The 25756-nt window shown below is 40.6% G+C and overlaps 1 protein-coding gene across 3 annotated transcripts in view; it reads right to left on the bottom strand.

Annotated features, from left to right (window-relative positions):
- The window catches only part of LOC310948270 (mitogen-activated protein kinase kinase kinase kinase 4), a 72214-nt gene that overhangs the window by 7159 nt on the left and 39299 nt on the right, over nt 1-25756 (bottom strand). For 2 of the 3 annotated variants that reach the window (XM_083915335.1, XM_083915334.1), the window contains exons 15-31: nt 25144-25209; nt 19927-20256; nt 18672-18806; nt 18380-18514; nt 15120-15190; nt 13639-13718; nt 11362-11438; nt 10929-11023; nt 9652-9736; nt 9365-9532; nt 8360-8468; nt 7983-8138; nt 6946-7089; nt 6320-6454; nt 6076-6176; nt 5242-5391; nt 27-186 (exon numbers count right to left, since the gene is read on the bottom strand). In XM_083915335.1, coding sequence (XP_083771461.1) covers nt 27-186; nt 5242-5391; nt 6076-6176; nt 6320-6454; nt 6946-7089; nt 7983-8138; nt 8360-8468; nt 9365-9532; nt 9652-9736; nt 10929-11023; nt 11362-11438; nt 13639-13718; nt 15120-15190; nt 18380-18514; nt 18672-18806; nt 19927-20256; nt 25144-25209 — 2197 coding nt within the window. The remainder of the gene's footprint in view (nt 1-26; nt 187-5241; nt 5392-6075; nt 6177-6319; nt 6455-6945; nt 7090-7982; nt 8139-8359; nt 8469-9364; nt 9533-9651; nt 9737-10928; nt 11024-11361; nt 11439-13638; nt 13719-15119; nt 15191-18379; nt 18515-18671; nt 18807-19926; nt 20257-25143; nt 25210-25756) is intronic. The other variant, XM_083915336.1, reaches the window with a different exon arrangement.

Below are 25756 nucleotides of genomic sequence, written 5' to 3' on the forward strand. Positions count from 1 at the left end.
CTGCTGATCTAGAATCAGTAACTTACCGACGGACGCAGGCATCTCCCCCCACTGCAGCACCGTATCCTTGGTGATGCGTCCGTAGGTGTCGATGTAGACGCCCTCGTCTTCATAGCAAACCAGAACCTCTGTTCCAGCGCTGTTTGGCAAAATGATGATGGCATGGGGGCGTATGGAGCCCTGGATCTACGAAACCAACACACACATTTAACAGGGTTCATTTAAAAGGTAACAAACAACAGGACTCAAATGAATACAAACACAAACAGTTGAGTGTCTTTCAATGATTGGACACTTTGTGGAGACATGAAGGCAACTATAAAAAATCAACTTTGACATACAACAGCCTCCTGTCAGCTGTGTGAGAGTTGACTTTATCTCTTATGTTATTCAGAAGTTTATCCGACAGTCTCTTTCAGCTGCAGAACCAAATAGTGAGGTTAACGCTTCTGCAACACTAATCTAACATCTACCATCCAGAAACCACCAAGCTGAAATTTCTCTAACAAGAGAAACATTTCTCTATCAACAACAAACAATGGATCACTGCAGCAACAACACTCCTCCAGGAAAAATAAGAATAAAGTTAGCAAATAAAGTTCATGCCAGCGTGCTCCATACATTACCAGAGTCTGAGCCACCACAATCCTGAGCATCAGAACTGGCATCCACAGACGCAACGCAATCTTAATCCTCTGCCTTGGAATCAACATTGTTACATAGTTTGTAAGCAACAATGGACGATGCCTGTGTGTGTGTGTGTGTGTGTTTCTTTAAGAAGGTGAGTGGTGCATTGTGTGTAAGTGAATATGTGTGGCTCAGGCTTGTGTTTGTGAATCGCTTTTAGCAGTGATAAAGAAGAAGAAATCAGTGCTGAGAATACGTTTTAATGTTTGTGCAGGTGTGTGTGTGTGTGGAAAGATGCACATATAAGAGGTGTGTGTGTGTGTGTGTGTGTGTGTGTGTGTGTGTCTCAGAGTACGGATAAACAGCCGCAAAGACAGCTCCGGGAGTGTGAAGAGTCCTCAAGGGTCCTCACAGAAAGTGAACTCTGAGGATGTCTGAGTGTATGTGAGTGGGTTTAAAGCGCTCTGTAGCGGAGTGTGTGTGTGTATGTGTGTGTGTAAGAAAGAGTGTTGAAAGCTTGACTCTATACGTAAGAGAAAAAAGTAAAAAAGAGAGAAGAAGCAAGGCTGGAGAGCTGAAATGCTATCGCAGCAGCAGCAGCAGCAGCAGCAGCAGCAGCAGCGGTATAAGGCACCAGTGTAGTAAGGAGCTGTGGGCTCACTGGCTTAATATACCAGAGGAGCAGTGAGGAAAAAAATAACTCAACAGGAGCAAAAACATGTCAGGATACACAGTTAATGATCGTGAGAGAAGGAGGACAGAAAGGATGTATTTTTAGAACCTAACTCTCTTTTTGTATGTCCCTCGCTCTGCCTCTCCTTGCTCCAATTCCACATGCTTATAGAAAGTAGCACACAGCCAGGGTGGCTGGGGCAGTGTGTGTGTGTGTGAAAGAGAGAGAGAGAGAGAGAGAGAGAGAATGAGTGAGGGAAAGGGTTTGAGAATATGAATGGGAGACAGAGAGGGCAGTACAACTCTGGCTGGAACCCTTACACAAAGCAAAAACGACTGAAAGCTGGAGAAACATTTCCTAGTTCTGTGGTCTATGTACTGCATTTGTGAAATATGGTAAAGGTAAAAAAAAATATGAGATCGACACATGATCAGAAAAAGACTAAAAGATGAGGAAAAATCTTATAAAAACCATAGAAACCAGAGGAACCGTGTTCCCTGCTGATGCCACCCACTCATCCCATATGTATGCACAACACTATCTGGTGTAGGGCACAGACAGTATACGGACCAACACAACAAATAACTGACAACTTCTAGTGATGTCAAAACTTGAACGAATCAATCTTTTTGGATGCCTCTTCAACAGTAATAAGTTATAGGCAGTCGTGCATAACAGCCAGAATAATTTCTGCTGACTCTCATTCAGACTCTGTAGAGGAATCAAAAGAGTCGCTCATAAGTCGGATGGCGAGTGGCGGGTGAACAATACGGGGTACTTAAAGGTCATATTTTGTAAAAAGAGAAATATTCATGTCTTTTTTGATTATAAAGCAGTTGGAGATGCTATATAAATACTGGTAAAATATCAAAGTATCAAAAGGCTAAGTACACAGAGAAGAAGCCTGTACTCAGAAACTGCATCCGTCAGGACGATCATTGAATTCCGCAAATATCATATGTGTAATCCAGGACAGATAATGACTGGGACCAGTGATAATTGTTTCATTTCAATAGACACCAATGTACATTTTTCGGAAGCTGAGGTCCAATGGGGTCTACCGGAAGCCGTATTAAAGGGGCAGGACTTACCAGCCGTATGTGGAAGACCCTGATAACACGAACCAATCAGAGCAGAATGGGCTTGTTCAGGAAGGGGTCTTAAAGAGACAGAGCTTAACAGGTCTTAAACAGAGCGTTTCAGACAAAGGGTGAATACAGGTATATTCAGACAGGCAGTATGAGAAAATTAATGTGTTTTGAACATTGAAACATGAAAATATGTTCTATCCATGCATCCATCCATCTTCATCCGCTTGTCCCTATCGGGGTTGCGGGGGGGCTGGAGCCGATCCCAGCTGACATAGGAGGTGTCTAAACATGTTCTAGTAGAAACTAAATACAAGTATGAACCTGAAAATGAGAACAATATGGGATCTTTAAAAGAACCGGTATTTTCATCACTGACAACCTTGGAAATGCTGAAGACACTTTATACTGAACGCAAAAGGCTAAAGTAAAGTGTTTCGAATCTTAAGTTGTTATATCCTGAACATTTCTTTTCGAAAACATATTTAAGCAGACTTGTCAGAATGTGACTCATAAGCGGCTACAGCAGAATCATATGCCCACATACAGAAGGGGAGTGAAAAAAAAGACCTGCTCTTGTAGCAGCAGTGGGCGATTGTCTCACATTTAAAGACACAAATTAATTTGCATCAACCGCTCTGGAGATGGAAAAGGCTGCACTGACTCATATAAGTCATTAAAACTCAAGACACTCAACACATATCGTAAGGCTGCGGAAATGCTGGCCAACAAATGCAACCAAGAACTTGCTTATTATTTCTGAGGATCAACTAGAAATTGAAAAGATATACCGAAATGAGTACCAATAAATTAAAATATAATTATAGACTGATGTTGCCAGCTCTTGTATGAAGCACATTGGTATTTACTGTGCATCCCTGTGAAAGATACTGCAGCTATAATGATGGATGAAAAATCTCAGACTAGTATATGGTCTGTAATTCATATTAGGCTGCTGCATGTTCATTTTTCACAACTCTGGACTTCATATAATATTTAGATGTCTGCCTGGAGTCTCCTCTGCATCTTAAAACTATATGTGACATCGGACAGTACGCTGCTTTTGATGATTTTAATTGGCTGTAACTATGAACTGCCATGCCAAACTGATTCAGAAATGCTGAAATGAACAGGAGAGAGTGTACAGACACACTAGCCAAACGCAAAGCAATTTTTTGCGTAGTCAATGCAAAGACGTGAATAAGTGCAAATTGACACAAATTGACCCAAATACCTGAGCGTTAAATGCTCATGACATGAAAGCATTGCGATTCTCCTGAAAACTTAGTGTTGCCGTCCGTGGGCACCTGGAGCTCTACAACTCAACTTCAGAGACGGAGCAAAAAAGGAGAGGAGAAAAGTAAGTGAAGCCATTGGACTTCATGGTACGTTCTAAAAATATATATTTGTTACTTGATTCTAGGTATCGGTTGTACTTCACTACGAATCAAGCTAGCCCTGACGTCGTACGGTAACCAACGTAAGGGCAAAATACTCACAAGTTGCTCTGTATTCGCACAAGTTTGCTTCGTGTTTGGTTTGAAAACACCTTTAAGCTGTACATCGCATTCAGACATTTGCATGCTCAAGTTAGCATACTAACATGCTCATAATGACTATGCTAACATGCTGTTTTACCATCTAACCATCTTAGTGTACAGTGTAAGTACAACAGAAGCTGAAAGAATGTCATTCCTTTTTGCAAGTATTTAGTCATAAACCAAAGTACTGGACATGCTAAACATTTTATTTGATGATGGCGCTAAAGGAAATGTCACCAAAGTCATAAGGTCTTAAAAAGTCTCGGGAAGTCCCACGGCAAGTTCAATGGCAATCCAGCCAGCGGTTTCTGAGATATTTTAATCTGGAAAGAAGTGGTGGAACGACCAACCGACATTACAATCGCTAAAGTGGCTAAGAATATAAACAAACAACATTATGTCTTTGTGTTATTGTTAAGTTTGATGTGCTTGTCTACAGAAAGTCAATACGAAGTAAGTCTTAAGAATGTGTTGTGTCACTCACACATGTTGATTACAGTAACTAGTCCAACATCACATCATATTCAAAATCAAGATATACTTAACCTACGATGATCAATATCTCCTGACGACCATAATGCACACAAAAGCATCGTTGGACCCAGGCTTCCCTTGATAAATCTCTACAGTTTTAACAGAAAATTCAAACGTTACATTTGGGGTAAAAAAAGCCAATGCCTGAATGGAAATGTGAACATGAGTCACAACATCCTGTCGTCAGCTTACCTACCTACGGACAGAGAGAGAGAGAGAGAGAGGGGGAGAGAGAGCGATGATAGTTTGGTAAATGAAGCGAAAGAGAAGATAAAAATGAGGAGAAAATGAGCAATGGCACATTGGCTGACAGAGTGGGAGGGATATAAGAGAAGAATGAAAGAGGAAGAGAAAAGTGTTTGACAGCTATGGCCTGAGTGGGAGGAGAGTGGAAAGAGGAAAACAGGAGAAATAAAGTAGTGCAGTGACTGACATCTACAGACTGAGTGGGTGGAAGAGGAGGAGAAGTGCATCCCGAGAGACTGAGAGGGGGGAGGTGATGTGAATAGAGAGCTAACAGCTGATGATAGAAAGATAAAGCGAAAGTCAGGTGTAATAAAAACCTACAGCTACAGTGAGAATAGTATCTATATCATGTACTCTATGCTGTAGATTTCTTAATGTAATAGTTCTGTTGGTGAAGTGTCGCCAATATATTATTAGCCTTTTGAAAACAAGAAAGTACGAGAACTTTGACCTTTTTAAAAATAACCTAGAAACCTATTTGTCAGACCAACAAACAAGTATGAAGCATAAGGAATATTACGGGGACTCTTACATGTGTAGGCAAGTAGAGGTCATAAGGTGTTCCAGAGTCGACGTCAATTGCGTGGAAACCAGACAAGGAGCCGTATATGACCTTTAACCTCTGACCCTCCTCCACTGTCAGGTCAACAGACAGCGGTCTCTGAGGCAGAGACCTGAACGACTGGAGAGAAACACATACATACAAACAAACAAACAAACACACAAAACAACTTAGGAGGGATAATCTGCACACTTCACTCATTACCTTTAATGATACATTTTACAACTGCTGCATAAATAAGTAATCAGCAAGTGACTATTTAAAGATAAGTTGTAGATAAGTTTAGTACAGATAAGACAGATATTCATGCTATTACTTCCACAAGGTGGTATATTTCTGTCCTTTAGTACAGAGGGTTAAACGACATCACAGAAAAAGTAGCTCAGGCCACGAAGGATGCAAAGAAATGGGACACAGCTCTGCTGAGAATCTGTGTGCATGACTCTCATAGCCTGGATGTGTAATGTCTATGTGTATGTGCAGGTGTCTGGCTGTGCAAGTGACTATCAGATTTTTTTTTTGCTTCATGTCTGTAAATGTTTTGTCCTAAATGTGTAAAATCTGGTAAGGACATTTAACTACTCAAGGATGAAACTGAAGGAATTAGGATACTATTTTTGTAAGTAACTCCAGATGCTTCATAAGAATTTTATTAGTGGCAGAAAATGACATACTGTGAATACTACGGTGGAAGTTAACTGCAGGGCTTAAATAGCATATGTGTCATTCATTGGTGGTCCTAACTCTTCTTTCACATTGACAACACAAAAGACACATTTTCCATTTTACCGGGATATTACCAACCTTGAAGGCCATGAATTTGTGGTAGGGTTTGGGGGCCCAGGCGTACACCTCCACAGCATTCTTCAAAGCAATCACTAAGAACTTGATCTTATCATAGCGCACTGAAAAACAAGATGGACAAAGAGACCTTTAGAAGTAGATACCCTATTACTCTGTACGCGTGGCGCTCAAAAACGTCTATTGAAACAATACGTTAATTGGTAAAATTGTACCATTGAATGTGCCCTTTGCTGTGTGTACTTACCCACTTTATAGTGGACACAGCCTTCCAGGTCACCTACTGAGGTCCAACCCTGTCTCTTCTCAACCTCTGGGTCGTTGTGAAGAATTTTATTCCTTAACCAGGACAGGTAGTACAGACGGAGCTTGTTCTTCTTACCTACAGACGCACGGAGAGAGATGGAGAGAGGGTGAAGGTGAAGTCTGTTTAGATGAAACTTCACAGTAAACATGCCGAACATGTCCTTCTCCCCATCCATCCAGTTCCATTCAGTATCATAACATCAACTGACGGTGCTATTTTGCATTTCTGATTGTATTGTACCGCTGCTACGATGAACTAATTTCCCCTCAGGTATAAATAAAGTTAACTATCTATCTATCTATCTATCTATCTATCTATCTATCTATCTATCTATCTATCTATCTATCTATCTATCTATCTATCTATCTTCAGCGTCTTGTGTAGATCCACCCCTGGGTTGGGGCTGACAGTATGCACTTATGCCGCTGAAGTTGAATTTGTCAACTGCTAGCTCAACATTAAGAATCTAAGATGACATTCTGCCGGTTCAGCAAACATTAGCCTTAGCAAAGCCAGTGAATTAAGGGCGTCAAACCTGAAAGAAACATAAAGCACAGTACATGTACCTGATATAGTGATCAGTACATTGAGTCCTTCCAACACATCCATCTGCTGAAACCTTCGTCTGCTGATGAGGGAGTAGACTTTCCCCTGACCACTTCGATCCAGCAGCCACAGACCATTCTCTGTCCCCACCAACAGATTCACACCTGCAGAACACAACAGACACCAACCTTACACCTAACTCGAGTTACTCGATTACAAAAAATTCTCGAGGCAACATCTCTGCCTCGAGGATTTGTTTAATTCCTATCTTGCACATTGCGAGACATGCTCAGAGCAGGGATCATTGTTCCACACGGACCGTTTTTGCAGATGCACACCACTAGATCCGGATTTCAGTTGCCGCAGTAACGGAGGGTGAAGAAACAGCCCGAAAAAGGCAGATAATGTCCAAAGTTTCTGATCATTTCACACCTAAAAAGAAGCCAACAATGTCCTTGATGATTCAGCATCTGAGCCGAAAGCACCCCGTTGTTTCACTTCACAGAGCGCTGCCGCCACGAGTGACCCGTTAACTGGCGGGTGTGTCTGTGGTTGCCGTAGTGACTGCAGTTGTTAAAAACAGGAAGAGAATGCTAAGCTGTCCTCGTGAATGCCTCTATGTTTAGTTTTTCATGAATGTTAAACATAACGTCACCTACCTGATCAGTCTTTATAGTTTTGTTTGAGGAAATGTGTCAGTGGCGTTCTGTACGTTGCTTGTTGTTACAGTGAACTGGAAGAGAGCGAGTCGCTTTTCCTGATAATATCTATCATTCATTCATTTTCTAAATAAATGTATTTATCTTTGAAACCTGTTTGAGTAGTAGAATTGTATGCAGCACTTTAAATTGTTTAAATAGTACACTTAAATAAATAAAAATAATTAATAATAGAGAGTATTGCCTAAACACACACACACACACACACACACACACACACACACACACACACACACACACACACACACACACACACACACACACACACACACACACACACACACACACACACACACTATATTTTAAAGTAAAAAAACATACAATATCAAACTACAAACCCCATAGTCCAGCGCAGAGAACCTCAGTGTTGAATTTCTTTTTGTACTTGCGGATCTCTGGAGTATCGCTCTGCGGTCGAATGTTGGTTGGGTTCACATTCACCACAGAGCCCTTCCTGTGGTTCTCTCTCTTGATTGGCTCACCCTTAATGCCAACTACATGCGGACAAATACACAATGTTAACAATGCAGGGTGTAGGAAGCTGTGTTCTCTCACTTAAAATACTTAAATAAATACAAAATAAAGTGGAGCAGAGAATAATTAATTAATTGCACACGAGTACCTTAACTCAGAGATAATTATGTAAGTATGCATGCAGTACTGTATGTTAGTGTATTGTATGTGTGAGTGTATATATGTGTGTAAAGGTACTCACTAGGGCTCTGTGGTGGCGATGATATGGGGATCAGTCTTGGATCGATGAAGGACAGGAATGAGGAAGAGGAAGATGAGGAGGTGTTTTTACCAGTTGGACTGCTGACGGCCTAATAATGTACCGCAGAAAAAAAACATTATTCCACACCATTACGATTTTTGTTATTAAGTTTTATTATTTTAACACCGTTGTAGATCAGTGACAACAACTCTGCAACATCCCCACTAACTCTTGGGTGTCCTTTCTCTCTCTAAACATTATTAATACAAATGCAATCTTGTTTCGAAGTTTACATAAGGAAATATGAATTGCATGGTTGGCCAAGTAAGCACATATGTTAGCTGAAGATCTATCCTACTTCTACAGGACTATTAGGACAGAATGTTTCACTGCTCATACCTGTGCAACTAAACACCTCTCTCTGGTGGACAAATGTAACTGCTGCAACTAGTCACATACAGTATTTCCTTAGTAAATCACCCTTGGATATGCTTTTCAAAAGCTCATAAACAATGCCTGTAAACATACATTAAGGGTTTTCTCTACTCTGTTTAGGTTATACTGTCTGTTATAATCAATATTTTATGTCTTGATAATGTGAAGACAAGAGTATTTTCATTTATTTCAGTGCAAAAACTACGTTCATACCTGTGAAGTGTTTACTTATAGTAATATGCAATACACACTCTTCCTTGGACTTATTTAATTTACTTTGAACGTGTGTTGTCGACTACAAAGTTTTTCTCTTTGTAATGCTTTTCCATTTATCAGGAGCAGCACTCCTAATGTTATCGTATTCTATTTCTTTATTCTGTATTTTTTTAAGAGAGGCGTTCTCAAACAAGATTCCTGATCATTTCACAGAGAGATTTGCTTCTACTGTTTGAACCTTTGTCAAAACAATACTCGATGGTATTGGACCTTTTGGATGTGCTGATTAACTATAATATGTTTGTCTACCTGTGACTCTGTCTGATTCTGTCACATTCCTCCAGATAAACTCACATGTAGGTCCGGGTGCGTGGGGGATCGAGTGGCTGTGGGTGACTGCGAGTAGTTGAGTTCACGTGTTCGCTGCTGCTGGCCTGGTGCATTGTGGGTAGGGCTGGAGGACGAGGTTTTCTGCAGAAGATCTGGTAGCATGTAAGTATCATCTGAACCTATCCGAGAAATCTGTAGGACACAGTAGGAGACAAAGTGTGAATTAAGTGGGCTGTGAAAGTCAGTCAGTGGAGTATACTGAATGTCGAGTTTATCATTCCACCAGTTTTTGAGTGTATGTGTAGGGGGACCTGGTTAAGATTGCGGTGAGGTTGCAGTACAATGCCATCGGGTATTCCTCTGAAGTATTTCCCCTTTCCATTGGACAGGTCAGACCTTGAAATATACACACAGACAGGTCGAGATTACAGAAACATGATCAATATCCTCAAGATCAATAGCAACGAAAACCAGGCTCATGAATTTCCAGGGATCAAAAGTGAAACCAGAAGAGAAATAATTCACGTATAAAATAATAAACACTAATATATTTCCTCTTACCATAAACAAACATACATTTTTTTCCCATTAACAATACAGTTCACTTTAATGGCACATTTGTGGGAAGAGATAGGATCCCGGTCCTGCATTTGAATGTGTAAAGTATTTTAAATTTGTCATTTAAGGCGTGAAACTACAAAAACATTGTTTTTTTTGTGCACTAGAAAATTTTGAGATTCGGGGCTTTTTTGCCTCCACAACATCTTCTTTCATACCTGTGAAAAGAAAACAACCAGACACCATTTAGGTGTTTATTTTAAAACTATTTCTTTCTTTGTGTCCTAAGGGTCCGTCCAGTTTTATTCCTATCTTTATCCTGCAGGGTTTGGTAATATATAATTCAAAGGCTGATAAATATGACATCTTATTCAGATTTTTGGGAAGATAAAAAAGAGATATCCAAGATAACCTCTATGAAAAACTTTGTGTTCAATACGTCAACAAAATGAGAATTTGCTTTACTGAACGTTTATATTTCTGTTATATGCAGATGAGCAAATATTTAATTAGATAATACCTCATTTGCATATTTAAACCTAAAGTTCAGAAAACTTGTAACAAAAAAAAAAATGTCTTAATGTAAGTGATCAACTTTGCGAAGTTTCGTGCGGATATCTTTTAGTTAAAATGTGTACCCTATTCACCTGTTGTGCCTTAAATGAGTGTTTGGTGTTAAACTGCGCCTCGACAGTCAGCAGAAACATTTCCACATTTCTCTGTAGATGCAGCAGAGTTCTGAGGAAACATCGCCTCTTCTTTCTCAAACTGATGGATCTGATTCTTAACATTGGTTTCGCAATGGTACATTACATTTTGCAACAGGTCGTGTTTCATAATTGTGTTGTTTGGAAACACACTGACTCAATTCTTTGTCACATTTGGCAGACCCTGCCAATCATATTTTCATTTTCTTTTGGATATATAGAAAAGACGGTCTGAAATACACGGTGCACTTAAACCAGGAACGTCTAAAAATATAATAAGCAGAATACAATTATATCATCTATACTGATGATGCCGATCTCACCTGCTCCTCTCTTCCTCATCACTGCTGCCCACCTCGTCACTGGAAGAGGAGTATTCAGTGGCCTTGTTGAGCCGACCCAGAGCAGCTCTTACACCCTGCACGGTGGAGGCGAGAAACAATATGAGTAAACAAGGTTCAAGTGAGTTCAGAGATCAAGAGCAGAGGGAGAAGACATATCATGTTGTACAGATAAAGAGGATTACACACAACTACTTCTATATCTAGAGGAGAGGGACTTTTCATTTTAAATGTAATACAGAAGGGGAATTTTGTGTGTTTTTTGGGATGTCATGCTCCCCTTTGTGAATCAAGATCAATGTAGCTATGCTGATTTTGTCATGTCAGCTCACACACGTGAGAGTAAGCAGGTGTGTATGTGTACAATGTGTGGCAGAACAGAACAATTTGGTCATAGCTGTAGCCCTTAATTTACTTGTGTATGTCCACTGGTTACGTTTTCTTGTGTCCTCCTGTGCTGCTGTAGAAGAGGACTCTCCAGCTTGAAGTAGCCTACCGCACACACACACACACACACACACACGCACACACGCACACACGCACACACACACACACACACACACACACACACACACACACATTACATTAGTAGCAGTTATGCAGTGTGAAAAGTGAAAATAGCAGCAGGGTGGTGAAAGGTGTAATTACCATGAGACAAATGAGGCCATTGTCAAAAAACATGGCTGCCTTTTCTGGCCTCTTCATGGGACCTTACATTGTATAACACAATGCTGGATAGCTTTACAGAAAAACACTGGAATTATGGCACTTTGTTGGAGCAGGAACACTCTAATTGAACCTAACTTCCAAAACATAGCATTATCCAAAAACTGTCATGTTCAGCTTTCCATACAGAAAGGCCCCGCCCTGACCGGGGATCGAACACAGGACCTTCTTGCTGTAAATGCTAGTCAACCACTAAATGGTACAGAAGTACGGTCTTTGCCGCACAAACATGATGGCCACTGTCCTTCCACTACATAGCAAGAGTTTCTGGACAATAATGAAAAGAAGCAACAGCTTCCCTGGTTTCATAAATCAAAGAGGTTCATGGGAATTACAGTCTTCATTTTCGCAAACAACCTTTCAATTCCTTGTCCCTCTACCAACTGCATTATCACTGTTTTTTTGGCATCAAATCAAGGTGTCGTAATTAAGTTGTAAATGATATATACCAATGCAACAAATACCCATTCCAACAACAGCAGAGTTTAAAAACAGCTTTTTCTCTGTTACATCATCAGCAGATAAAAAGTTTGTTACCACACTAAAACTGTATGAGTCTCTGATCTGTGGCTCCAAACAAAGAAGGATGAAGCCCGCAGCCAAACTGAGTGGGAGGCTGTTCGCTCCCAACTACACACAGAGGGTAACTTTGAAAGATACGAAACATATTCTCCCCATCTTCCTCTCTTCTTTCTACCTCTTACAGTCACAACTAGAGTTTCCTTGATGCCATGATACAGAGAGCAGAGCTTTGAAAGACATGAGTTGTTTCTTTCTTTGTTCTTTCGGTCTAGACACACAGGTACTGCAGAGAGGGCAAGCTTTGAACTCATAACTCCGTGTTGTGCTCTCTCGCTGCTCTATAGTAAGTGTTTGTACTTTCTGTGGTGGGCTTGGTGTGTCTGTTTATGAGGGTATTGTTTAGGGTGGGCATGTGCATGTGAACTGGCTTGGCATATGTGTGTTTTGGCGGCGTGGGCTTAGCTGAGAAAATGGGACTTAGTGTTGCACACAGACGAGCCCAGCATTAGTTCACTGCCACATCTGTGTGACAGCAACGCTAAGCTTAGATAAAACTGTAGCTGGTTGAGGTGCTATATAAATTCTGTGAAACTGCAAAACACTCAATCCATGAAAGCATGTTCTAGTAGAAACCCTAAAATAAAAGTAACAAATGAGTGTACTATAGGACCTTTAAGAGTATAATTCTGAAGTCAAAACAATGTAGTCTCTAAAGCCACTTGGACACGCACAGCAAACCTGAAATTATCTAGGCATTAATCGACGGGGCTGTTTGTTTGAACACAAATATCTGATTCAGTTAGACTGGAAATCAAACAGAGCTTAGGCTGCCAGCTCCCTAGTACAAAGACCGAGTATTCTCCAAGTGCGGCAATGTGTGAATACAGCTCTTTTTTCGCCTGTGTATCCATGGAGTCAAATGGGGTGTCACTTTGACGTTTACAGTCCTCATATGGTGAAGAAGTAGGGTGACTTACACATAGATGTCAACAAAATGGCTAACTGGAGAGACGACTACAGTAGATTTAGGAGCATCTGTCAGTAAGGATCGACTTCAAAATCATCAGACAGATTCAAAGAGCGGCAAGAGTGCAAATGACAAAGCGGCTCTGTCAGTACGCTGAAATATGCGCGATGTCCTCCCCTTTGCACGTTCTACTGAGGCACCTCCCCTCGCCCTCACCAAACAATTCCAGTAAGTGAGAACACGTCTGACACTGAGAATCTCCGGTTGTGTGCTGCTTGTGTGAAAGAGAAACTCCGGACTATCTCTGGACATGCTTCCCCTGACACTGTCCATATTTAGGAGCCCAGATAAAGGAATCATTTTCATTAAAACAAACTACGTACTTTCAGACACTGCCAGAGGTGACAGAACCACCCATTTTATATCTATGACCAGAGTTGATGAACCCTTGAATGATTGAGGTAAGGTGGCACAGACCTGGGTGGTTGCTGCTGTTAGAGGAGACTCCATGAGGCCCACACCGTCCACTCTTATCTGCTACAGACACTGGACTACCACTAGATGGAGAAAGAGACACATGCAGTGACACAGATGGAGAGAGACTTGTGATCAACATTACACACTTCTTTATGTTTTAATCCTGAGTATATCCTTCACGCTGCTACTGCAATGACCCGATTTCCTCACCATTAGTTTCATCTAATCGAAGATAATCATCCGAGCTAAACTAATGTGAGGTACCCGTGACCGATTGCTCTCTAATCATGTATGCCAGTGAATTGTAGTGTGATATGAACCGTCAAAATAAATAAAGTTTCCTCTAGCTGAAATAATAAGTTTGTGGTTCAGAGCTACCCTGCTCATAGCATGGCTAAAATACCAAAGATTACAAATAAAGAATGTTTAATCACAATCAATTTAAGAGTAATGTTATTTGGGCTTCTCTTGTTTTCCAGTTCAATGACAGACAGGCATTGTATCTTTATGCTGCTAAGCAATGCCCATATATTTGCTGCTTAAGGCAACCAGCTTAGATGGTACTTCAAGTCAAGATACACCTCACTATTATAAGTATATAATATAAGCCAGTGGACGCACTGCCTTAATAACATACAAGGTGGGATGTAAGAGTACAGTGTGGCCTTTTCATTCAAATTGTTATCTCAATGTTCAACATTTTTGTAAGTAAAACTAAGTAGTTCGTCTGAAACTGACTAATTTTGTCATTCATTCATTTGTCATGATTTAAATTGAGCTAGATTGATTCTGTCCATTTACAGTTAATTTAAAACAGCAAAAACGCACGTGTCTAAGGTGCCCAATATGTAGAATGTGGTTAGTGAAATCACTGAATGGCGTCATTTGACGGTTGTCGGCGTTTCTGACCACCTTACAAATGTCGCATCACTTTGCTTTTTGCTCTGTTTTGCGCTCCAACTCCTGAGGCAAATATATGGCTCTTTAGCTACTAAAATCTTCACAGTGATATGAGGAAAATATACAATCTGCTGCTTTCAGTTTCCTGCTAGATTAAAACAAATTGCTTGTTGAGTTACAAAAACTGAAAGGCCATGATTTCCAACATTTTTTTTATTCTGAGCACAAAAGACACCATTAAAAAGTAATGACAGTTACATATTTAAGTGGAGTTTTCTACTGACTTTCGACCAACTCAAAAAAGTGTGAGTGTCTTTCGCAACGTGTCACTGTTTCCACTGAGTTTTATTGTTGATGATAAACCAAGATTTATTGTACAGCCCCAGTTTTTAGAGTTTTTTTCTAAGAAACAGCTGATGTGAGCACTGAGAATGAACCAAAATCACAAGATGCAACAGCCGGGTGAAAATTCACTTTGATCCATTGTCAATATAAAATATTGATTTTTTGACTTCAAAGCTCATGACAAAAAGTGACATAAAGTCATTGATTTGGATTATAGTGCATGCAGTGGAGACTACCTTGAAGCGGCCCTCTTGTGTCCCATCACCAGCTCTCGACAGTAGAACTTTGAGGTAGTGCGTTCTGGGACCTGAGATTTAAACAATACAGAGAACAAAGAAAGAATCAATTGAACTGACTTCACAGAACATAAAGTTAGTGAATACGCAAAGATGGCAGTCTCCTGGTGGTCCTGATTGCTTGTTTCACTTCTCATAAGTTTGAGAGGGCTCTTTACAAGGATCTCATGTCTAGCCAAGCAGGATTTCAGCTAATTATAGAAAGGTTTCTGCAGTTATGGAACCTTTATATACAACAACCTCCAAAGTCCCTGAAAGGGTTTAGAGCAGAGTGCAATAAAATCTTTAATAACCCACTGGGAGATATTTATTAGGGAGAATATAATGAGACCATTTGGCTTTGCTATTTCTTAACATTTCAATGTTGCTCCTTTAAACTCCCCAAAGCCGTGTCCAAATCTCACATGTGGTGTGGCAATATTATCTGACTCAGGGATATTTCTTCACCTTTTTCAATAGTGTTGCATTCTCGATATGACAAGAACAGCACTGTGAAGTCAATACCAAATCAAGTGTTACAAGCCCTTTGTTTTAAACGGGATCTTTCAACATGTCATTCTTCTCAAACTCTCAGTCGCACCAACCAGCTGGTGACTTTTTGACCTCTCGTCTCCTGAGTCGCATGGCCTAGTTACAAAGAGGAAGACACACCCAGCAGAGCAGGAAGTGAACTGTGGGAATACCAATCATCTTTCTGACAAGTTGCCCGCATCCTGCATCTGGCTCCTCTGAACCACCGCACACAAATTCTTGCACATCTATCTTTGAGAGGACACAAAATGCATAATAATAATAATAATAATAATAATAATGACATAATACCCTAACCTTAACCACGACAACTAAATGACTAACCCCGACCCTTACCCAAACCTGAATCTTATTCAAACTTGAACCTTAAAAAGTCTTAACTCCGAAACAGGCCTTTGAAACGATCCAAATTGTCCTCACTTTCCACACACACACACACACACACACACACACACACACACACACACACACACACACACACACACACACACACACACACACACACACACACACACACACACACACACACACACACACACACACACACACACACACACACACACACACACACACACACACACACACACACACACACACACACACACACACACACACACACACTCTTCAAACTCGGTGTCTGTTTCCTGTCTACCACAGTGGCACACACATTAGATCTTATTGAGCAGTACAAACCCTTTAGTCTGAATCATCAAACAGCATCAACTGCAGCATGGGTTTTAGAATATTTAAGCTTATGTTATTTTTTTAAGATTATTTGAAATTCAGACAGTTGTAAAACATCACTGAAGGACTGGCTTTGCAAGTGTTCTTCAATTAAATGTGTGTGTACGTTATTGGTATCAGTATTACTTTAAGGGTACCTGTACAAGCACTAGTATTGCAACTTTTTAGCTCCAGCCACCACACCGCAGTCACTGAATAGAGCACAGTTATTAACTGCTCTAAAGAGTCCATATGGCTGCCTGTTAGCTCAACAACATAACAAAGCAAACAGACAGCTTTATTAGGCTCTCCTCCTCTCTCTGTAGGAGTTATTAGTTGTTCTATCAACTCCATATGGTGTTCTGTTAGTAAATACACCTAACAGCATATTCTGTTTGTAAAACACCTAGCGGGGGAGCAGTGATATTTGACAGAAAGCAATGGAGAGAGAGAGAGAGAGAGAGAGATAGAGATAGAGAGAGTTGTGTTTGTTAGTAAGCAAGGTGTGTTTATTACAGAGATGCTTTTAATTAGGGGGCACTCACACTGTCCTTCCGTACCGTGCCCAAACAGGTTTTTCGGGTAAAGCCTAGTTTGTTTGACCAGTGTGAGTGCAACCACTCCGTGCCTAGCTGCGGCCAGCTGGCCGTCCACGGCCCGTTTGAGAGAGGTGGGCTTTTGTAGAGCGTGTTTGCACATATACGAGCACGAGCGTGCGCACGTGTACGAGTAGAGCACAAGCAGGAGGCCTACTGCGGCTCTGACGTCATTTTATGTGCGCCTGTTTGGACATACAAAAAAAAAAAAACACAGACCATGCGCGAACATTTAACAACAACAATGGCGGCGAAAGGTTCACGTTGGTATGATGCGGAGGTGGAGTGTTTACTGCAGATTTGGGCAGATGAAAATATTCAAAAACAGTCGACAAGACGCTGAAGATTTGTAAACCAGGCGACACATCGCGATGTCGATAATCAATGCGTGTGAAGTGTTACAAGTGATGACGTATGGACTGGCAAGAAGCATTTGCGCGAGGCCCAGGCAGTATGAGTACAAACGGGCTGGCCAGCGGGGGGAGAGGGAGGGGGGGACAAGTACCCTAAAGCCCGGGGCACGGTACGGGCGGACAGTGTGAGTGCGCCCTTAAAGGCACTTCATAACAAGACTTAAAGGCCACCAATTCTTCTTATTTTCAGGTTCATACTTATTATAGTAGAAACCCAAAATACATGTTTTCATGCTTTAATGTTCAAAAACACATTATTTTTCTCATCCTGTGTGTCTGAATATACCTGTATTCACCCTTCTGTCTGAAACGCTCTGTTTTACCGCCTGTCTCTTTAAAACCCCAACCTGAAAAAGCCCAGTCTGCTCTGATTGGTCAGCATCTCCAGGTCTTCCGCATCTGCTCTCTCTGCATTTCTGCACCATCATTGCAGCCAGGGAATGACAGTAACAGCACTTTCTAACTCTATATAGTACAGAAGTCCTGACGGCCCATTTAAAGACAGTTTCTGAATACAGGCTGTGTGCATTTCTCTGTGTGTTGAGCATTTTAATACTTTCACAGTATTTATACAGCACATTGACCTGCTCAATAGAAAAAAAACAAAAAAACACGGAAACATCAATTACATTATGTGACCTTTAAGACACAACCGTCCCCCCATAGGGTAACACACATTTTCCCCAAAACAAACACACACTCACACTGTGCCAACCTTGTGCTGTGTGCACCACTTCCTTAGCTTGGTATGACCAGAATACAGAATGATTAACACGCACTAACAACCTCATGTGACAGAGGCTACATCCTGCGCCTGGCATGACTTTAACAGCTTCCTCTTTCGATCACTTGTATGCCTTGTTTATGTAGGTCATCTAACCTGCTGGTATGTGACCTAATGTGTCATCCAGCAGCTAACAGGACGGTCGTTGCTCACCTTAGGTGGCATCCCAGAGTCCCAGAAGACATCATCAGTTGGGGGCAGGGGAGAAAATGGGGACAACGGGAAGATGGCCATATCTGACATAGAGCAGCTGTGAGGGGCGTCGCGACTAGAGCGCAGATTGGCATTCTGGGAAAACAAAATGTACACCCATGGTCATTTGGTACTGTAAATTGTTAAGCCAAAAATAGAGATACACCTGTAGTAGTTTGAGTGGTAATAGTATAAATGAAAGAGGAGAGCAGGACAATACATTAAACGTCTTATGTAATATAATCGTGTATACCTGGTTGAGGTGAGCTCTCTGCATGGCTGGAGTACAAGGGCTAGAGCTGCTCCCAGAGCCCAGCCTAGAGTGCATCTGGCTGGGAAGACCAGCAGCCAAAAGCAGCCTGGCTAGGTTTGAATCTTGGAAGTCCATCTAAAACATGTGTAGAGAATCATATAAAGATTTCATCAGGGAGTCACACTGAGATCACTGATGTGATGCAGATTCAGTGCTTTAAGGAGGGCATTGTGGGTACACATGTCTGTATTTCAAAACACTGCAGTCAGCACTTTAGACTTACACCTTAACTGTGTTAAAGTTATTTTCAACTACTTCATATGAAGCTTCTCATGCTTACTTTTACTGCAATGTTTTGACTTCTGCAGGTCGAAGTTTAGGAGGGTTCTAAAGACCACTTCCAAAAAGTTTTATACAAACTGGCCCTGACATGAAAAGAGTACCACTTATTGTTCTTACATATCAAATATTACAGTGCTGAGTTTTTCTTAGAAGTTCCAGATTCTAGATGCACTCTGATTCTAGATTTGATGCAAAATCAATCATCAACATCCTCCTCGCCATTTTACTTTGTTGCTGATTATCTGAGAGCTTAGGATGGAAGAGTAGCCACAGCCCTGACAGAGTTCTGGCTTAAGTAATAAATGAATAAAACCTTATTTAAAAAAGACTTTTTCACTGCTGTTTACAAAACCTTCTTTTAGAAATGACACCTTTGGTCTCTTTTCCTGTAGCAACATGTGTGGTTTAGTTAGTCTGCTAAGAATAGAGGGTATGAACCACATGTCATCTCCCTACACCAACAGTCTGCAAGTGCCACCGTGCATATACATATGCGAGGTTGATAAAATTGTAGCTTCATTGCAAAAAATGAATGCTTTCAACTAAGCTCTTGGAGCTATAACATCGGCTGCATTCTGGCTTCATGGTCACAAGGACGAGCACCAGCAACAGGGTCTTGGTCTGAACTTTGTCTACCTAACGTAACCACATTTGAACACTCGGCTAACATTTGCCACACCTTTGAGACCTCTGGGTGAACGTGGCCTGTCAACTAGGATCAGGATGATGTGATAAACCAAAGGCAGAAGAAAAGTATTGGGAGGAGAGACCAAACACAATAAAACAAAGCAAAACAAAATGAGGAAATAAATCATCAAACTCAATGAAAGTGAGGGACAGAGACATAGTGTGAGACATGTGGGGTATAGAGGGGATAAAGGGTGCTAGAAAGCTGAGGAAGGCAGAGTTTTACCACTGAGCGCTGGCTGTTTTCAGGGCGGCTGGGCGAGGAAGCAGCAGCAACAGCAGCAGCAGCAGCAGCTGTGCTCCCACTATTAGCTGTTAGCTTCTGGACAGCCGCCACAGGCTTTTCTCTCTGCCTCTGCCTCTCTCTCTCCCTGTGTCTGTGGTCGTGCTGCAGCGACAGGAGCTGGGTTTGGTCCTTGGGCAGGGTGCGGTGGGATCTCCTGCCCGCTGAGGGCTGCTGATGCTGAGCCAGAGGCTGGGGCTTGGCTTGCGGCTGTAGCTGAGGCTGGGAGAGCTGGGCCTTATGCTGAAGCAGCTGGTTTGGAGCCACGGCTCTCTATGTAGCAAACATGAAAAGCACACATAGAAACTGACAGAGCCTGGGAGTGTCTATGCGAAATAACAGACAGTACATGTCTACTGTATTGTGAGGTGTCAAATGAAAACACAGCAAAGTTTTGTGTTTCAAAATGTGTCATCTGTTTAGAATTTTACTTGGCGTGTTTCATAACCTACATTTCAAACACTTTATTCAATATCCAAGAACTTTTCAAATCTTGCAAAACACCGCATTTAAATTCAATTGTTTTCAAGGATTTCAGCACCCGTCGACAACTCTTTTATAACAATACAGGTCATAAATCCCGAGTGAGAATGACAATATTCTCAAACAGTACACAAACTGATAGAGGTAGATTGGTGTACTCAAATTTACTTCAGAAGGAAAAATAATCACTTTAGATACAAATCACAAGAAACAATAAGAATATTATGGCGTTTCAGCTTCCAGAGTCAAGATGTTCTAACTAACTACAATAAGAGCTAATACTTCTATGGTGAATATGCAGATTGGAGGAATGATATTTTGGCGGTTGATGTATGGCTTACTCTTCAAATACGTTAATGAATGAACACAAAACTATTCATAAGTTTAGTGCAAATCAATTGAATGGTGTTAGGTGCAATGAACACTCCCAGGTTCAGTAGAAACAACAAGACAACGTCGTAAAACATACAGTATCACAAAGCTTGTTGTGTCACTTTCAAGGATGAGAGGTAAGACTTGTAAAACATAGACCAACAGAAAACACTCATAAAATAGCAATCAGTGAAGCACCGGCAATGCAGTTTGGACACACAGCAGCAGCTGGTTCTCTGGCTGGAGAATCTGATTTGCAAGCACAACTTTCTCCCAGAGGAAACGCAATAAAAGCACAAATAAAGAACCACTACTGTCATCTACATTTCACAGCTCTGACTGTCTTGGGGTTACAGCTACAGAACCAATATCCATTAAAAAAAATAAAGGCTGACAGATTTTTCATAGACGTTGCATTTATATATATTGGTCATAAAATGATTGTATGTTTGCGTGAATCAGCACAGAGATTGAGCTCCAAACAACCCAGCAAATGTTAAGTTACACAGGAGTCCTTTTGTTTTGATTTGTACTGAGGCCAGCCACATGAAAATTAAAATGTATAAATGCAAGGCACTGTATCTCAGTGTTTTCTACAGAGCAACAGAGGCAAAGTCTTTGAAGGAGTGTTGAGTGTGTACACTACTACATATATATATATATATATATATATATATATATATATACAGTATATAGTAGTGTACACTATATATATAAATAGCATTTATACACTCATCCAGGAAGTTCATAGAGAAGCATATACAAGTTCAAGTTCATCACTTCTGCTACAGTAAACCTGAAAAGTACTTTAACAAGCCATACAGTTCCTCTGAAACCACTAGAAAGGAAAGAAACACACGTGCCACCGCACATAAGATATGCACAGGGCTGTTTGCAGCCTGTTAAATATGAATATTCCTGCTTCTCTCTGTTTTATATCATATTGAATTGAATGTATTTGTGCTTTGGACTGACAAAACCAGACATTTAAAGACGTAACCTTGGACTGCGAGAGACTGGGATGGACATTTTTCAGTATTTCCTGTGAGGATAAACCGATATGGATTTTTTAGGGCAGATGCCGATTTTCTTTCATCAGCCCTAGCCTTAGCCTAATATCTTGAGCCTATATTATCTGGTACATGATAAATGTTAATTATTAATAAGTATTCAACTACATATAAAAATGATCTCTCATCATTAAAGATCTTCTTGAGGGGGAGTTGGACGATAATATCACAGCGATGGAAATGGAACTCCACCCTGCTCCAAGTAGGAGAGAAACACACACACGTCCAAACTTCCAGCCAGGTGATTGCTAAACAAAACTCCTACAGCACCGTGGAACAACATCGGCATTACCCAATCCTATAACCAGTGTCCGTAACAGCTACCGTATGAATACATATAGCCACAATGGCAAGCAGTTCTACAGACGAGGCATTGGGCATTCTCTTTTACCATTTGGACCCACAAACTTTTGCTCAAGCATTTGGCATCCGTGTTTCCACTTTCAAAGTGTATGGCAATATTTCAGCTAACTTAAACTGGGGCTATGCGTGGTCTGCAAGGGAACTGCAGTGTCGATAATATCGGCCGATGTATCGGTCTATCACTAATTTCCTGATGTTTTAAAGACCAAACAATTCATAGAGAAAATAACTGGCAGATTAATCGGCAATGAAAGTAGTCATTAGTCGAATCCCTTTAAGAAAAGAAAAAGTTGCTTGTGTCTTTTGCTGTAAGCCTATCTCACCAAGGTATATTAACTCTCTGTGAATAAGGGTGGTAAGTATGAAAAAAGACATTAACACATTAAGGAGAAACAGCATCTATAAGTTACAGAAGTTGACAAGAACTATTTCCTATTAGAGATATAAATTCAACCGAATGAAAAGATGTTTAAAATAAATCCCTGACAGTTTGTTTGCAACAGCAACATAATATATCCATGTATCCATCTGTAAAAGGTTGCAGAGGGCGGACGCCATCAAATAAATCTTCCTTCACCACTTAGTGAGTTGATGATATACTATTTCTTCAATGTTATGAATGAGTAATAATCAAACAACTCTTATTATACCACACAATCATAACAACATCAGGGCACCACAGGTCAGACAGAAGAGAAGAACAGAAAGATGACAGACTTGGGGATGTGAGAAAGTGTTTGAGAAACAAAAGAGGCATGTTTGGTGGATTTGTAATTCTGAAACTCCAACTGCGATAAGTCGCATTTTGGAAGACAAAATGAGCCGAGAAAGAGATGCTAGATATGAAAGGGGTTACACGCTGTGAATGGAGGGAGAGATGAAAGAAGGAACAAGTGAGGAAAGGAGAGAGAACGCATGCTGGGATCAACACACAGAGAGAGAGAGAGAGAGAGGGAGAGAGACGTAGACTGAGAGGGAAGGCTTTGAAATAAAAGTGATGGCATGCTGTGATGAGCACTGGCTTAGAACCTCGTCAAGATCTGTCGCTGCTGGTACAGTAAAGCGTGTGTCACTGTTGTCTCTCTGAATTCCAGACACATTGAGAATTAAAAACCAAAATTCTTAACTGCCTCTGTGAATGACAACTTTAAAATGATGAACGTTTCCAGCCCCACCAGGGAAGTCAGGCATCCAGAGCATGACTCAAACACACCGCCTTTCTCTGTTAACACGTGGAGTATAGAGACACTCAGAGACAACTTATTTGGCTTTGCCCCTTTTGTGTTATCTTCCCTGCATCATTGCAATGTGTTATAATCCTTTCCTCTTGGTCTAACCTCACTCTAGGGCTGGGCGATAGTTCAACATCCATATCCACCCATATGGTGAAAAAAATCGAATTCAGATTTCGTGATACACAATAACGTTACCTAAACTGACAATAACAAGCACATTTACTCAAGCATCTCAGAAAATGTTATGTGAAATACCTGAGGGAATATTATTTGAAAATTGCAGTTTTAGTGTTAAAATCCAACTTTACATAACATAACCCAGATTTCCTGATATATGGAACGTGATTTATATCATCAAAATTATATAGAAATGCCTATCATACATATTTTTCTGTGCAGTTTCTGTGAAGTTGTCAAAAAAACAGCGGCTGAACTGCATTATGGCAATATTTACATCATGGGATGATAATTTACATTCAGATTTTTGCACGTTATTTTCATTTTGCACTAAAGCACTACAGTCTTTTTCATTTGTCGTGTATTTAATTCACACAGACGTATACAAAAATAGGCTTCCCCATGTGGTTATTTCATATAGACTATCTATTTATTTATCACATTACCAGAGAATATGCTATAACTTGATATGTATCGTTATTGAGACATGAAATGACCTTTATTGGGATAGAAGATTTTGGCCGTATCATCCAGTCCTCACTCGTTCAATCCTTTCTAGGGTTCAGTAACACAACCAGCTGTAAAGTAGTCTCCATCTATCTCCCTTTCTCTTGCTTACACAAACAATTCCTCTTAGATTTTAGTCTTTGGATCAAATCATATTCTCTTTTCACCTTTAAAATATTATTAAATACTATGTATTATATCTCATATTATCAAAGTGAGAGTAGCACTCCTTCAGAAGACAACACCTCTTTTTTCATCGATACAGCTGCCAATGATGTAAAAATGTCATGATAAATGTCAAACTAGTCTTGTTTTGTCTGACCCACAGTCCAAAACCCCCATAATATTGAATTTATCATCACAAAAGCAAAAGAAAAGCAGCTAATTCTCACAATTAAGAAGGTAGAACAAGAGAATGTTTGGCATTTTTGCTTGGAAACGCCTTAAACGATTAAATAATTATGAAATTGTTGCAGATACATTTTCTGTCGATGGACTTATCTATTGTTTAACTAATGAATCGTTTAAATAATTATTATCACATCGTTTGCGGCAATAGCATTACATCGTTCTCTACACACAAGCACACACTGTTCCTTGTTAAGTCCGTATTAACAGGTAAAGCATGCAACTAGTAGGGAATCAGGGCAAATATGAAAAGCACAAATGTTGGAAGACATGAAAATAAAATAAACCAAAAATGAGACAATCACATGAGACAGAAACCTTCCATGAAACGTAAAAAGAAATGACGTGCACCTGAAGGGTTTGCACACAAGAGTTCACACTGTAGACTCCCGCGCGATGTGCAATACTGACCAAAACCATCAGCAGCATTAAGAATCAGCCCACATTCAGAATAGTTATTAAAAAAAATCCACCTGCCCTCACTCATATGAAAAATGAAAAAATATAATGTAGAAAGTCAAAGATATAGTGAAGGTTTTTTTTACCTGCTCTGCGGTGGAGTCCAAAGGCCTTACTGACACATCGGCACTTCGCTGTCTGCCTGCCTGGTCCTGTTGAACACACATACATACACACACACACACACACACACACACACACACACACACACACACACACACACAAACACACACACACATACGCACACGCACACACGCACAGATAACCACATGGTTGACTTCAGATATTTGCCAGTATGTTCCATGACTTTGAGTACTTTTTGATGAGCCCTAATAACTTATTTTGACCGTAATTCAAATTCTAAAACCTTCTTATTACGCATTAGTAGCAAATAATTGCAAGGCCCTCACACTTATAGCACAACACGCACGCACACACACACGCACACACGCACGCACGCACGCACGCACGCACGCACGCACGCACACACACACACACACACATTAATTAGGGTATGCTAAGGTCTTGAGCAGAATTCTAAAAGGTGGGAAATAAAATATTCAGAGTGTGCAAGATGGCATGGAGCTTTTAGCAAAAGCCCCCTCAAGTCTAAATATTTCATTACGACCGTTTTTTAAATTTCTTCTGGAAAATCCTTGTATGTCCAATTACTCCCGACTGGTTCAACCATGTTTAATC

Source organism: Echiichthys vipera, assembly GCF_963691815.1.
Source record: "Echiichthys vipera genome assembly, chromosome: 6".
Taxonomy (NCBI): Eukaryota; Metazoa; Chordata; class Actinopteri; order Perciformes; family Trachinidae; genus Echiichthys; species Echiichthys vipera.